The 14,670-nt window shown below is 55.3% G+C and overlaps 1 protein-coding gene across 1 annotated transcript in view; it reads left to right on the top strand.

Moving 5' to 3' along the window:
- SLC6A3 (solute carrier family 6 member 3) overlaps nucleotides 1–14,670 on the top strand; it is a 37,288-nt gene that overhangs the window by 3,935 nt on the left and 18,683 nt on the right. The window contains exons 3-5 of the mRNA XM_032415420.1: nucleotides 3,632–3,857; nucleotides 12,166–12,304; nucleotides 13,195–13,329. Coding sequence (XP_032271311.1) covers nucleotides 3,632–3,857; nucleotides 12,166–12,304; nucleotides 13,195–13,329 — 500 coding nt within the window. The remainder of the gene's footprint in view (nucleotides 1–3,631; nucleotides 3,858–12,165; nucleotides 12,305–13,194; nucleotides 13,330–14,670) is intronic.

The following is a 14,670-nucleotide window of genomic DNA, read 5'->3' as shown; positions in this document are numbered from 1 at the left end:
TCCCCTGCCCGGAGCCCGCGGGGGTCACTGCCTTCCCCCCAGAGGTATTACTGTCCGGATCGAGATGAAGTGCGCCATCCTCGGGTGACCCTGAGGGGCCGTGTCCTGGGCTGCGTGGCGCCTGTGGGTGGCCTCTCTCTGTCTCCCTGTCTCTCTCTCTCTCCCTGTCCATCTGTCTGTCCCTGTCTGTCTCTCTCCCTGTCTCTCTCTCTGTCTCTCCCTATCTCTGTGTCTCTCCCTGTCTCTGTGTTTCTCCCTTTGTCTCTGCCTATCTCTCCCTCTGTCTTTCCCTATCTCTCTGTCTCTCCCTGTCTTTCTCCCTGTCTCTCTGTCTCTCCCTATCTCTCTCTCTGTCTCTGTCTGTCTCTATCACTCTCTGTCTCTCCCTATCTGTCTCTCCCTATCTCTCTCTGTCTGTCTCTCCCTATCTCTCTCCCTGTCTGTCTCTCCCTATCTCTCTCCCTGTCTGTCTCTCCCTATCTCTCTCTCTGTCTCTCTCTGTCTCTCCCTGTCTCTCCCTATCTCTGTCTGTCTCTCCCTATCTCTCTTCCTGTCTGTCTCTCCCTCTGTCTCTCTCTGTCTCTCCCTATCACTCTCTGTCTCTCCCTGTCTGTCTCTCCCTGTCTGTCTCTCCGTCTGTCTCTCCCTATCTCTCTCCCTGTCTGTCTCTCCCTCTGTCTCTCTCTGTCTCTCCCTATCTCTCCCTGTATGTCTCTCCCTGTCTCTCCCCGTCTCTCTCTGTCTCCTCCCCGTTCGAGCGCACGTGTGCAGACCCAGCAGAGGCTAAGGACGCCCAGACTGACGGGAGGAATCTGAGTGTTCCTCGCGACGACCCGCAGTGGCCCTTGTCGGAAGGTCTTCCGCGGCTGGTGTCCCTGACGCTCCCCTGAAGCCAGTGCTGGTGCCGCTGGAGGGAACCGGCCCCGGCGGCCTGGGGGGACGGGGGCCGTGCCCGCGGGGGCCCGAGCGCCTGCTTCCCCAGGACGCCCCCGTTCACGGCCACGGCAGACGCTGTTCCACGCGTGCCGTGGAAACCCTGCCGCCCTGCCTTGTGAATGTAAAATAATTATGATATTTCATAGTCAACAGTATTTTACTGTGAAATACCAAACTCCTCCTCTTCCTAAAAAGAATTTAAAGTGGCTTAAATAAGACAGAGCGTACACAGACTGACGTAAAGGTTACAGGTCGTAAAGTTAATGTAAGGAAATACTAACGAAAACAGAAACTTACGGAAACCGACGTTGCGACGTGACTGGAGCTCGCGCGTGGCCCCGGGCTCCCCGGGCGTCTGACAGGAGCAGGCCCCGTGGCCCCTGTTTTCGTGGGAACGCAGGAGAGGGCCGAGGCCGCCACCCCGGCAGGGGGACACTGTCCCGTGCCGGCCCGTGGTGGAAGACACGTTGGGGGAGCTCGTGAGGCTCTGTGGCCCTGGGAGAGAACCCAGAGCGACCCACTCACGCCCCCCTTCCTGGGCGCCGCGCCCTTCCCCCCCCAGCACGTGGGCCCCTGGGGGCAGCGCCGGGGAGGCGGCGGCCAGGGTGCAGGGGGCCTCTGGTGCCCGGTGCCCGGCTGCCAGCGGGGCGAGCCTGCGTGCCCTTGGTGGTGACCTTGTCACCGCGGCGTGAAGGTCGAGAAACTGGCCGGCCCGGAGGGAGGGCCGTGCTCCCAGCGGGGGTTCAGGAAGGGCCTGACGCACAGTTAGCTCTTCTGTCACACGGTGGACTCGGACCTGCTCTGCTGTTGGTTCAGAGGCTCCCGTGAGTTTCCTGTGTTCAAGCTGAGGTCTCACACAAGTTCTAACCTTAAAATGGTCTCAAGTCAGGCATCCACAGTCAGCCATTGCCAGGGAAAACCTTCTGGGATGCTCTTCCTGACGACACGGCCCCCGACGACACGGCCCGCCGACGACACGGCTCCCTGGGAACACAGTCCCCTGATGACACGGCCCGCCGACGACACGGCCCCCGACGACACAGCCCCCCGACGACACGGCCCGCTGACGACACGGCTCCCTGGGAACACAGTCCCCTGATGACACGGCCCCCGATGACACGGCCCCCCGACGACACGGCCCCCCGGGAACACGGCTCCCCAGGAACACGGCCCCCCGACGACACGGCCCCCCGGGAACACGGCTGCCTGGGCGTGTTTACTGTGAATCACAACCGAGCCTCCATCCTGAGGAACTCAGTGAGCAGAACTGCGATGTCACTTTCTTGAATGCTGACACTCACACACTGGAGAGGGCCTTCCAAAGGAAACTGTTGTGTTTTCATCATCACGGCTGCGGCACACGCTTTCCTGGTGTATGTACCAGGCCTGTTTTATTTCTAGGGCACTCCTGATAGGGGACCTGTTTAATACATATGCACAAAGAAATTTTAGTGCTTCTCTTTTTGCTTTCAGGGTAGGAAGAGAACTCTAATGATCCCTGAGCATGAAGATTGCTTCTCCTCAGGGTTATGTCCATAAAAGACACCCCAAGCCGCTTCCTATAAACATCACCTTGAAGGCATGCTCCACCCGCCGCCACGGCCCCAGCCACAAGTGGGCAAGATGGGCAGAGCACCTAACCAGGCTTTAATAAAGCAAACCAAAGCTCCAGTCCGATAAAATCCTATCCACAACACCAAGAAGGAAGCTGAAATGAAAAGAGCTGTGTGTGGAGCCTGATGAAGGAGCTTGTCTAGCGTTGAGCAGGAGGGCTCCTCGGCCAGTGGGAGGAGGCCAGACCCACCTGCCCCCAGTCAGGATGGCACAGCCCCAAAGACTGCTCGCCACTCTGCCCGAGGTCACTGGGAGGCAGGAGCCCCTCGATGACTGATCCCAAATTCCAGGTTTTGTGATCCTGGAAAGGTCACCCTGAGAGGTCCTGGTTTGCTTTAGGAGACTCTGGATGGTCAGGGATGGCCCCAGCTGACCCTGGACGGTCAGGGATGGCCCTGTGTGACTTTGGGTGGCTCTAGGTAGCTGTGAATGAACCCAGATGACTCTGGTTGCCCTGGATAGTCTTGAGGGGGTATGAGCAGCTGTGAGTGGCCATCAGTGTCTGAATGGCTCTGGGTAGCTGTGGGTGGCCATTGAGGACCGGAGTTTCCAAGGACCATTGGTGACCCTGGGTGGCTCTGGGAGATATTGGGTCTTCCTGGGTGGCTGTGGATGTTCCTGAGTGACTCTGAGTGGTTTGGGGTGGTCTTTTTGACTCTTCATGGTGCTGTGTATTCTGGGTGTCCCTGATGGTCCTGGGAGGCAGTAGATGATTCTGATGGTTTTGCATGGCTTGGGGGCCCTGGATGACCCTGGTTGATGCTGAGTGCTGTGAGTGGTAGTGGATGGCGACAGATGGCCCTCAGTCACGCTGTATGTTCGTGGGTGACCTGGTTCTACCAGGGTGGCCCTAGGTGACCCTGCATGTCTCTGAGTGCGCATAGATGGCCATGCGTGGTTTGGGGGGTTGGGTGCAGCCCCTCATCTGGGATCGTGGCATGAAGTCTGGCACCTGAGCTCTCACTGGTTGTCTCTGGGTGTGCAGAGACGTGGTCTGGTTTCCAGTGTCTGAGCGCAGCCAACACAGGTCCGGGAAGGCGGGCGGGCGCCTTGCTGACAGCGCTCTGCTCTCCCGCCCCAGGCGTGGGCTTCACGGTCATCCTCATCTCGCTCTACGTGGGTTTCTTCTACAACGTCATCATTGCCTGGGCGCTGCACTACTTCTTCTCATCCTTCACCGTGGAGCTGCCGTGGGTCCACTGCAACAACACGTGGAACAGCCCCAACTGCTCAGAGGCGCGCACCAGCAACTCCAGCTCCGGCCCTGACCACACCTTCCGCACCACGCCCGCCACCGAGTACTTCGAGTAAGTGGGGGTCCGGTGCCACGGCACGCGCTGGGCTCGTGGCCGCGGGAAGGGCGGGACACGCCCTGCGAGCGTGTGCTGAGGACCCCTGTCCCTTGGCCGCGCTTCATGCCTCTGGGTTCTTGGAGACGCGGTCCTGAATCCCGATCTTGGAGGGGGGTCCCCGGCAGCGGTGGACGGTGGACGGTGGACAGTGGACAGTGGACGGCAGAAAGGCCCCGGGCAGCTTCGCCCACTGTGCTCGGCTCTGTGGGCGGCGGGAGGCTGGCCAGAGCTGCCTGGAAGGAAGGCGGGCCGCCTCCAGCGTGGGCCGGGCTCTGCCCGCTCCGTTCTCCCGCCCCACCTCTGCAGGCAGAAAACACCCTCCGGCCTCCTAAACAGACCGGGCCTACCAACCCCCACTGTTGCTTTTCCTGAGAAGTTCCTTTCCTTTTACAAACCCAGCATCCATTCTTGCGCGAGTCCCTCCTCGGGCCCCACATCCAGTGGCCTTCCCGGGGCCCTGCCCTCCCCTGCATCCCACACCACATGCGCCCACGGCCTGCAGGTGCGGCTCTCCCCGAGTCTGTTCTTCTCTGGTCCTCTCGGGCCGGCTCCTACTCCCTCGTCCTCGTCCCCACTCGGGCGACTGAGGCTGGAAGGGCCATCAGTGCCCCTGTGGGTGCATCGTTTCTCCTCAGAATCCGGACGCTTGCTGAGGAGCCCTCCCGAAACGACCCTGACCCTGGCCGTCGAGTAACATGCAGTCCTCACGCGGACGCGTTCATAAACGTGCATGGGGCCCGGGGGCTCCGGAAGACCCCCACAGGTCCCCGGCGGCTCAGGCGGCTCGGGCGCTCGCTCTCCTGACTCAGCTTCCCGCGGGATGAGTGCAGGCGACCGCGGGCGTCACACTGACACTAAAATTTCCCGTCCACGGGGAGGTTTCTTGTGAGGGCGCCTCTCACTTGGCCACATTCCGTTCATGTTTATATGCAAATGAGTCCACTTAACAACTTAGCAAAAGGAACTTGCACCAACAAAACTAGAACAGTTCTGGTCTAACAGCAAATAGGCACGTTTGCCAACCTTGTTTGGAGTTAGAAAACCGTGTCCTCCTGGGAGGAGCCAGGACTCGGGCGCGTGGACAGGCACGCGGCCGCAGGATGGGAGCCCCGGCTGCGGAGAGATGCTGCCGGCGGGAGTGGGCGTTGGGTGGTGGGTGTTCACAGGACCGGCCTCCACACAGCATCTGGAATGACTGTGTTTCAGAACCTAAGAATCTGAACGCTTTGTTCCGTGGTTCTGTGCCCCACGTGGGCACTGTCTCTCCGTGGTGGGAAGCGGCATGGAGGGGCAGGAACGTGGGACGCAGGTTTGGAGGGTCTGGAGGTGCAGCTGGGAGGACGGGTGGTTTCCTTGAGCCGTGGTCAGGAAGAGTGTGGTCAGGCCGGGTGAGGTCGTGTGCCCCAGGACGTGCTTGTGTTTTTAGGAAGATGTCGTTGGTTTGCACCTGGAGGAGAGTGGACCTGTGTGAGGAGGACAGGGAAGGGGAAGAGAGGGCCCGCTTGCAGAGGGGCTGGGAGCCTCGCTGGGAGCTCTCAGGAGGGGCGGGCTGGTTTCAGAGGCCGGCCCGGCGGGGGGAGCCCGCAGCTGTGAGAAACAGAGAGGCAGGGAGGTTTACAGTGTGTGGATGGGACTCTTAACGTGATGAGCAAGCGAGAATCGTCCAGATAAAGAGAAGTCGAGTTTGCTGCTCTTAGGGGTGAAAAACGCCACACGGCTTGCCGCTGAGCTGTTCACCGCTGCATTTCCCAAATTTAATAGTGTCTCACTGACGGGTCGTGCCCGGGCTGCGTGTGCCCTCACCCCTGTGGCCCAGCGCTCAGCTTGGCCGTGATCAGAGGGAAGGGCTCTGCAGGGGCAGACGCGGTGGTGGATGAGCACCTGGGGGCCTGCACTGGGGGGCACTCAGAGGTGCTCAGTGCTGGCTTGGGTTTAGTCCATAATTACACCAACAAAATGAGGACTCAGGTTTCAAGCTAGGATGTCTCTTACAATTTTGAAAGAAACTTGCAGAGAGGTTGAAAGGCACCAAGTGACACCATTGGGGACCACCTGTCTTTTGTTTGGAGGTGCAGAAGGATTCATGGTGGAAAGGGTCCCACCAAGGCTGCAGAGGGAAGCATGATGTTGCTGTTACTTTCGTTACGTCTTACCCGAGAAAGCAGAGCCTTGTTGGTGTTTGCGCCAGAAGCGCTGTCCTCATTAGCCCCGGCACTTGCCCACATCCCCAGCCTCAATCCCTGGCGGGCGTGCATGAGGAAACATGGCAGGCTCAGAGCCGAAACCAGAGGCCTGTGGTTATAGCTCCAGGGCTGAGAAATGGTGCAGGGAACTCGCTGGACAGGCGTGAAGTCTGAGCCAGGACAGCGCCTGTGGGCTTGGAAACCCCAAAACAGGTCGTGTAACTCCAACAAGTTCAAATGTCCGCAGTTCCGTAGACACTTACCACCACCTTCACCTTCTTTCTACTGTAAACTAGAAAGCTACACGTTTGCCTCTAAGAGAAGGCTTTAGCTGCCTCCCACAAAGCTCCACGTGCTGTGTTTCCACTTTGCTTCAGTTCCAAGTACTCCCTGGTCTGCCTTGTGATTTCCTCTTTGACTCATGGGAGATTTGGGGAACTTGCCATTTAATTTTGAAATCTTGGGAGGTTTTCTAGATATGCTTCTATTTTTGATTTCTGACTTAATTCTGATTTAGCGACATATTCTACTTATAAAGCTTCATTATCCCAAAATATCCTGAGACCTTTGATGCCCAGTATATGGTTTATCCTGGTGGGTATTGCAGGGGTGCTTACAAAGAACAGGTGTTCTGCTGTCACTGGGAGGGAGTTGTGCCGTGTCCACGGGTCATGGGAGCTCCTTACGGTCCACGTCTTCCCAGCTGCTGAGAAGGGGTGTTGGACTCTCAACCGTGATTATGCATCTGCCTCTTTGTCTTCACGATTCTATCAGTGTTGACTTCATTCATGCATTTTGGGGGCTGTGTTATGAAGTGTGTGTTCATTTATGAATACCAAGTCTTTGAATGGACCCCTTTGCAGTACCAAATGTCCCTCCTGGTCACATTCCTCATCCTAAAGCAGCTTCGTCTGGCAGCAGAATGATCACCCTTGCCTTCCGATGTGAAGTGTTTGCATCGGTACATTTTCCATCCTTGTATTTTTAACCCATGTGGGTCCTACCGCGAGTGCATTTCTTGTAGACAGTGTAGAGCTGGTTCTTGCTTTTTCACTCAGCATAACAACCTCTGTCTTGTCATGGGAGTTCCCATTCAATAAGTATCCCTATGGTTGGATTTAAGTCTTTCATCTTGATTTTTTTTTCTATTTGTCCCATCTTTTTGTTTCTTGTTCCCTTATCTCTTCTTTTGAATTAATTAATTTTTAGGCTTCCATTTTAGCTATGCTATTAGTTAATAAGCTTTGTTTTAACTTTTGTGGATATTTATAGGGTTTACAATGTACATCTTTAATTTCTCATCCTCTACTGTCAGATGACATCCTACCATGTCACATGTAATTTAGGAGCCTTACAGCATACTCCCATTTTCCCGGCCTGTCCTTTGTTGTCATGGGTTTTCTTTCTACAGGATGTTATAAACTCCACGATACGTTGATACTATTCTTGCTTTAAATAGTCAGTTACATTTTAGATAAATGTGAAATGGAAAAATGACTTTTGTGTTTACCTGCATAGTTGCTATTTCTGGGGCTCTCCGATCCTTATGTGGATCCAGATTTCCATTTTGGCTTCATTTCCTTCCATCTGAAGAATTTCCTTTAACATGCCTTACAGTGTAGGCTTGCTGGCAATGAATTTTCTCTGCTTTAGTTTTCCTGAAACATATTTTGCCTTCATTTGGGGGAATTTCTTTAAATGGTGATAAACTATACATAACATAAAATATATCATTTTGACCATTTTTAAGTGTGTGCTCAGTGGCCTGAAGCACATTCACAGTGCTGTGCCGTCAACACCACCCCCCATCTCCTGGACTTTCTCATCCTCCCAGATGGAAACTCTGTCCCTCTCCGGCCCTCCCAGCCCCAGCCCCTGGTGCCCACTGTCCTACTTTCTGTCTCTATGAATTTGACAACTCTGGGGACTTCATATAAGAGGCATCATCCAGCGTTTGTCCTCTGTGTCTGGCTTATGTCACCCAGCATGATGTCCTCCAGGTCCATCCACGCTGTAGCAAGTGTCCGTTTCCTTCCTTTTAAGGCTGAACAATATTCCACTGTGTGGATGGACCATATTTTGTTCATCTGTCAATGGACACTTGGGTTGTTTCTATGTCTTGGCTATTGTAAATAATGCTGCAGTGAACGTAGGGGTGCAGATGTGTTTTCGAGTTAATGTTTTCATTTTCTTCAGATAAATACCTAGAAATGGGATTGCTGGATTGTATGGTATTTTTGTTTTTAATTTTTTAAGGAACCTCCATACTGTTTTCCAGGGTGGCTACACCAGTGTGCATTCCCAGCAACCGTGCACAGAGGGCTCTTGTCTCCAACATTGTTGCCAGCACTAGTTATTTCTTGACTTTTTTATAACAACCATTCTGACAGATGTGAGGTGATAATTCATGGTGGTTTAGATTTGTATTTCCCTGATGATGAGTGATGTTGAACCTCTTTTCATGTGTCTGTTGGCCATGTGGATGTCTTCTTTGGAGAAATGTCTGTTCAGATCTACCCTTTTTTTTTTTTTAATCAGATTGTTTGTTTTCTGCTATTGAGTTGTATGTGTTTTTCATATATTTGGGGTACTAACCTCCTACGAAGTATATGATTTGCAAATATTTCCTTCCGTCAGCAGGTTGACTTCTCATTTTGTTGGTGGTTTCCTTCACTGTGCAGAAACTTCCTAGTTTGATGTAACCCCACTCTGCCCGTCTTTAAAATGTTTGGGGTTTTTCTGTTGTGGAGTTTTAAATCTTTATATATTCTGGATATTAATCTCTTATCTGATAGATGACTTGCAAATATTTTCTCTCATTCTGTGAGTTACCTTTTTACTCTGTTGATAGTGTCCTTTGATGCACAAAAGGTTTTTTATTTTGATGAAGTCAAAATACCTATTTTATTGTTGTTGTTGATTGTCATATCAGAAAATCCATTGCCAGGGGCGCCTGGGTGGCTCAGTCGGTTGAGCATCTGCCTTCAGCTCAGGTCACAATCTCAAGGCCCTGGGCTCTTTGCTCAGCGGGGCGCCTGCTTCTCCCTCTCCCTCTGCCGCTCCCCCTGCTTATGCTCGCTCTCTCTCTGTCAAATAAATAAATAAAATCTTTTTTAAAAAAAAGAAAAGAAAATCCATTGCCAAACCCAAGGTCACAAAGATTTACCCTGCTGTTTCTTCCAAGAACCTGTATTTTTGGCTCTTATGTTTAAGTTCTTTGCCCATTCTGACTTAATTTTTGTATTTCGTGTGAGGGAGCTGTAGGCCACATTTTCTTCCTTCTTGTTGTGTCTAGTGATTTCCTTATTGCACACCAGGCTTGATGAGTTTTACATTCGTGTGTGTTAGGTTTTGTTGTCTTCCTTCAAGACATGTTATGTTTGTTCTGGTAGGAGGCTCATTTGCTCGCGGGGCAGTTTCTTCCTCTTAAAGCTTGTTTTTAAGCTGTGTTGAGGTGGATCTGGCTGGACTTTGCTTCAGGAATAGCTCATCCCTCTGCCACAGTGTGGCCCTTCCAGAGCCCCCCCGGGGTTCCCGGTGGGACCTGCGAGTCCCCTGCTCTGGCCGGCGGGAGCTCAGCGACCCCAGGCCTGTGTCAGCTCCGGGAACCAGTCAGTCAGCCGCCAGCCCCCAGGTGCTGCTCCCCAGGTCTGTGGGCACTGGGACAGGTCCTTCCCAGCACCTCAGACAGCCTGAGCTCCAGCACCTTCACTTGCTGCCCTCGGGACACCCCTGCCCTGCCCTGGGGGGAGCGCAGCCAGGCAGGAAGCTGGGGCATTGCTGGGCTCACCTCATCCCTTCCTTTTCCCTCGGGCTTCAGGCCTGCATCACTTCCAGTCCCCTGTCTAAAAACCCCCGTTTGGTGTCCTTTGTCCAGCTTCTAGTTGTCCGTGATGTCATTCCTTCAGGGCCAGAGTGGAGCCCCTCAGCTCCTTTCTCCGGACGCCACCGCTCTCTGGACAGAGCATGGGTTGAGTTAGGCTGTCTGGGTCCCACCCCCCACTCTGCGGCTCTCTGCCTCCAGGTTGGGGTGGTCCTTATGCTCTGGGTGCCTGGAAATGGGGTCGGGGGCTGCTGTGGGCATTCAGCCAGGCAGGGTTCATGGAGCCTGATGCATGCCTGGCACGCCTCAGATGCTCTCTTGGTGTCCAGATCCAGGAACCACAACAACAAACTCACCTAAAAAAGGACTCCAACAGAAAGTAGAAGTGTTGTCCCTTTCCCACGGCTGGTGACCTCCCAGGCCATCACGGTCTGGTCCTCCCGACCACTTACGGTTCCAGACGTTTCTGCATGTCAGCCCCAAACCGCCTTACCCAGACACCTTTCATCGACCCACCGGGCCATGCCCCCCGTCCCTGGGAAGTGCATTCCTGCGCTGTGCCCGGTAGCTGTCTGCGGTCAGTGGGGGGCGGTCCCCACGCAGGGTTGGTGTATGCCGGCTCCGTCCCCAGGGTGATGGCACTCTGCAGTGTCCTGTCCCCTAAGCTGTCTGAGGAATTTCAAATAACGTCAGAGCAAGATGAGTTTTTAATCTTGGGGAGGGAATTGAACCAGTACAGTCGTGCTAATTCCAGAAGCGATTTGAAACGTTTACAAGTGAAACCAGCATGTGTGGTGTGCACCCCTCCATCTAGGAGGCTAGACACCCGTGGGCCGCCAGGCTCCTCTCCCGGACAAATGAGTAAATAAATGGCCATCCACCACCAGGCCGAAGCGTGTGACCTGTGCATGGGTGAGGCCAAGGCGTGACGGGGCCTTTGGCCGTGTGGTCTCACTCAGCGCTGTCATCCCGAAGAGACTTCTCCTGTTAGTGGATAGAAGTTCTGGGTGATAAGGTCTGGCTGGGGAGCTAGGACACAGGGGGTGGAGGGCAGCCAACACAGAGCCAGAGCTGGGAGGCGTTGGGAACTCTACTGCCAGAGGAGGGGCCAGGGAGGGCAGACCCAGGGATGGACAGGCCATGGGGAGGACAGACCCCAGGGAGGACAGACCCCGGACAGACCCCGGGAGAACAGACCCAGAGAGGGCAGACTCAGGGGTGGACAGGCCATGGGGAGGACAGGCCATGGGGAGGACAGACCCTGGGGAGGACAGGCCATGGGGAGGACAGACCCTGGGGAGGACAGACCATGGGGAGGACAGACCCAGGGGTGGACAGGTGATGGGGAGCAGGCTCAGGGAGGACAGACCCTGGGAGGGCAGGCAGGGCACAGCCACCTGAGCATCGTCCAGCAGGGGCCTCCTCCTCCTAGAGCAGCAACACCACCTGGCATCAGCTTCAGTTCAAAATCCCAACTGTGAAGGTGAGGCAGCAGGTGCACAGGAACATGATGGTGCCGCACCCTTTCCTGCAGGTGGTCATGCGGATCAAAGGGGACACCGTGCAGGGAGGCGCCCAGGACCCTGCAGGCGGTCACGGGGCTCTAAGGGGATATTGGTGCACAGGGAGTGCTCCACAGGCCATGAGTCCTGTTCTCTCTTCATGGTCTCATGTTCTGCCTTTATGATGGATTCCCTCCACAAGTCGGGTTCTTGAGCAAGCCTGGAGCGGAATCATCCTGAGTCTGTTACCCGCGGATCCTCCTGGAGGTAGCTGGAGCCATGTGAGCAAATGGTGTCAGCTGTTCCCCTCAGAGAACCGCAGGCATCTACCTGTCCTGCTTTATCGCTCTGGCTCTGCTCAGCCTCACCCCTGCAAAGGGGACCCTGGCCCATCCCATGGTGCCCCACATCGCTGAATACCTTCCATCTGGTTTCTGAAGCTCCTTTCCTTCAGATCCAAAGCACCCATTTCTCTCCCAGCTCCAAAAATCAGGGGTGCTAAGGGTGAGAGGTCAGGACTGGGCTTCTGTGGGCTCCCAGCATGCTGCCGCCCTCGAGGGCACAGACCCTGCATCTCAGCTAGGGCTGGTGGGCCTGACCCTTCTGAGTGGGGGTCTCTGGTGCCATCAGGCTGGGTGCTTTCGGCCAGGCCGAGGTGGGGGAGGGAAGGTCTCTGGGCAAGCTCAGCTTTCTGGTTCCAGTTCTGGGTGGGGAGGCAGCACTCCTGAAAGACCCCCCTCTCCCACCCTCTCCAGGCGTGGCGTGCTACACCTCCACGAGAGCCATGGCATCGATGACTTGGGTCCCCCCCGGTGGCAGCTCACATCCTGCCTGGTGCTGGTCATCATCCTGCTCTACTTTAGCTTGTGGAAGGGAGTGAAGACTTCTGGGAAGGTGAGGCTGCCGGCCTTGCCAGCTGGGGAGTGAACACGGGGGCCATGGTTGGGTTGGGGAGTGGACAGGTGGGCTGTGGTAGGTTGGGGAGTGGACAGGTGGGCTCTGGTAGGCTGGGGAGTGGACAGGTGGGCTGTGGTAGGCTGGGGAGTGGACAGGTGGGCTGTGGTAGGTTGGGGAGTGGACAGGTGGGCTCTGGTAGGTTGGGGAGTGGACAGGTGGGCTCTGGTAGGCTGGGGAGTGGACAGGTGGGCTGTGGTGGTAGGCTGGGGAGTGGACAGGTGGGTTGTGGTAGGTTGGGGAGTGGACAGGTGGCCATGGTTAAAGAATGATGTCAAAGGGAAGGCACTCACAACAGGATGTTTCCAGCATGAACAAGCACAACATAAATTGTTTTTTGCTGACGAAAATATTTTGGTTATTATTTGGGGACCCAAAGCAATTTTGACCAAAACGTGCCCATCACTTGCTGTAAACCTGTAGTGGAGGGCCAACACCCCAGAGTCTCTCAGTAAGGACAGGTTCCTGTCCTCCCCCCACCTCCAAGCCCAGAGTTCACCTTTTACACACCACATAGATGTGTATTTGCACAACCAGTGCAAATTCACTGCATCTCACTCATCAGAAACTCAACCACTCCAGCCATACTACAGATCAAATGCAGAAGAGGAATGTCCCTTCTTTGCCAAACTGTCTGTTCCATTTTAATCCCTGGGAAGTTACAGGATAGAGGGCATTAATAGTCCACTGCAGGGAGCCTTTGCTGAGCTGGCATCCTGTGAGTGTTTGGGATGATGGGCTTCCCAACCAGAAGCCACCAACGAGGGTGACCCTGTGGCCACCTTGCCAGTGGGTGGCTGGTGCTGCCCGGTGACGCTGTACTCTCCCAGGTTGTGTGGATCACAGCCACCATGCCATATGTGGTCCTCTTTGCCCTGCTTCTGCGAGGAATCACACTCCCTGGGGCCATCGATGGCATCAGAGCATACCTGAGTGTAGACTTCCATCGGCTCTGCGAGTCTTCTGTGAGTATGCCCTCCACTTGCGGCCCCCAGTCCACATGCACTGGCAGGCTCCATACCACGGGACTCCTGTGTTTGGGGCAGGAGATCCCAAAGGTAGCAGCAGCTGGGCCAGAATTTCTTATTCACCCTGTAAATGTGGCAGGTGTAGGTTGCCCTGCTCTGCGCCGGGCTCTGCAAGACCAGCTGCACACGGGACCCCACCCAGCAGAGTTCACCATCGGGTTGAAACGGGAGACATGTGGGCACAGCAGGGAGCTCAGTGGACCAAATAAGAAAGGGGAGCAGACCACCTGCTCAGTCTCTGCAGGAACAGAATGGAAGGCTGCTTCCAACTGGCGTCTTCCCCTTGGCCCATCCCTACTTCCTAAGGGAACGCTCTCAGGTTCCTCCAATAAGCACCGATGGGCTACCCAGTCTGTGCCAGAAAGTGTGGCCACTCACCTGGAGTGCAGCCCTGATCTCTGGCTCTGTGGTCATCGTGGTTGCATGGATAAAGTCTCCCTCCTCGGAAGCCAAACTTCGTTGGTGCCCATTGGTTGGTGCACACTCTCAGTGCCCGTGGCACAGGGAGAAATCTAAATCACATCACATCAAAAACGAAGTCTGCAGCTGGGCTACATATTTCTTCAACAAAGAGAGCAATCGTTCTGTGTTAAAATACTTGGAGACAGCCTCCCGAAAAGAGGGGGCTTGGCCAGGCCATGGGACAGACAGAGGTCTCCCAAGAGAGGGAGAGAGAAGGGCCAGCGGCATTTTAGGGAAACAAGGCCCAGAAATGGGAGTGGCCGTTGGCCAGAGGTGGCGGGGATGATGGGAAAGGTAGCATTCTCAGGAGAGCACTGAAAATTCAGATGCACTAGATTTTGGCAGATGGTGGGGACCCCAATGGCCACCCAGGGGACTCACTGTAGCAGGGCCATGAGACATAATGGGGAGGGGTAGCTGGGATGTGGGGGGCACGATGCTGGGGACAAGGGGCTGTTTGGAGGATTGTTGCCCAGTGCCACTAGGTGTTGGTGAGTCAGGTGTGGCACCCACCAGGGACGCAAGAAGGCACAGCCCTGAGGTGGAAATGGGAAGGAACAGGTAGGAGGGAAGGCAGGTGTGGCTCCTAGCCCCCGGGGAGCCCCCAGGAGTGAGGGAGCAGCAGAGGGAGGCTGTGAAGCTGCAGCAGCAGTGGGAGGCACCCACAGGTGAGGGCAGGGAAAGTGGCACTGGGCGGGGTCGCTGGGAAGTCCACACAAGGACAGGCAGTAAGACCATGAGAGCAGCAGATGCAGGCTCTGCGTGAGCAAGGGGAGAGAGAGAGTGTCCACACTGCAGAAAGCCAATGGGCAGCCA

This window comes from Phoca vitulina, unplaced genomic scaffold, assembly GCF_004348235.1.
Source record: "Phoca vitulina isolate PV1807 unplaced genomic scaffold, GSC_HSeal_1.0 scaffold17, whole genome shotgun sequence".
NCBI classification, from domain to species: domain Eukaryota; kingdom Metazoa; phylum Chordata; class Mammalia; order Carnivora; family Phocidae; genus Phoca; species Phoca vitulina.
The sequence above is the reverse complement of the archived record's forward strand: the minus strand, read 5'-3'. Positions and strand labels throughout refer to the sequence as shown.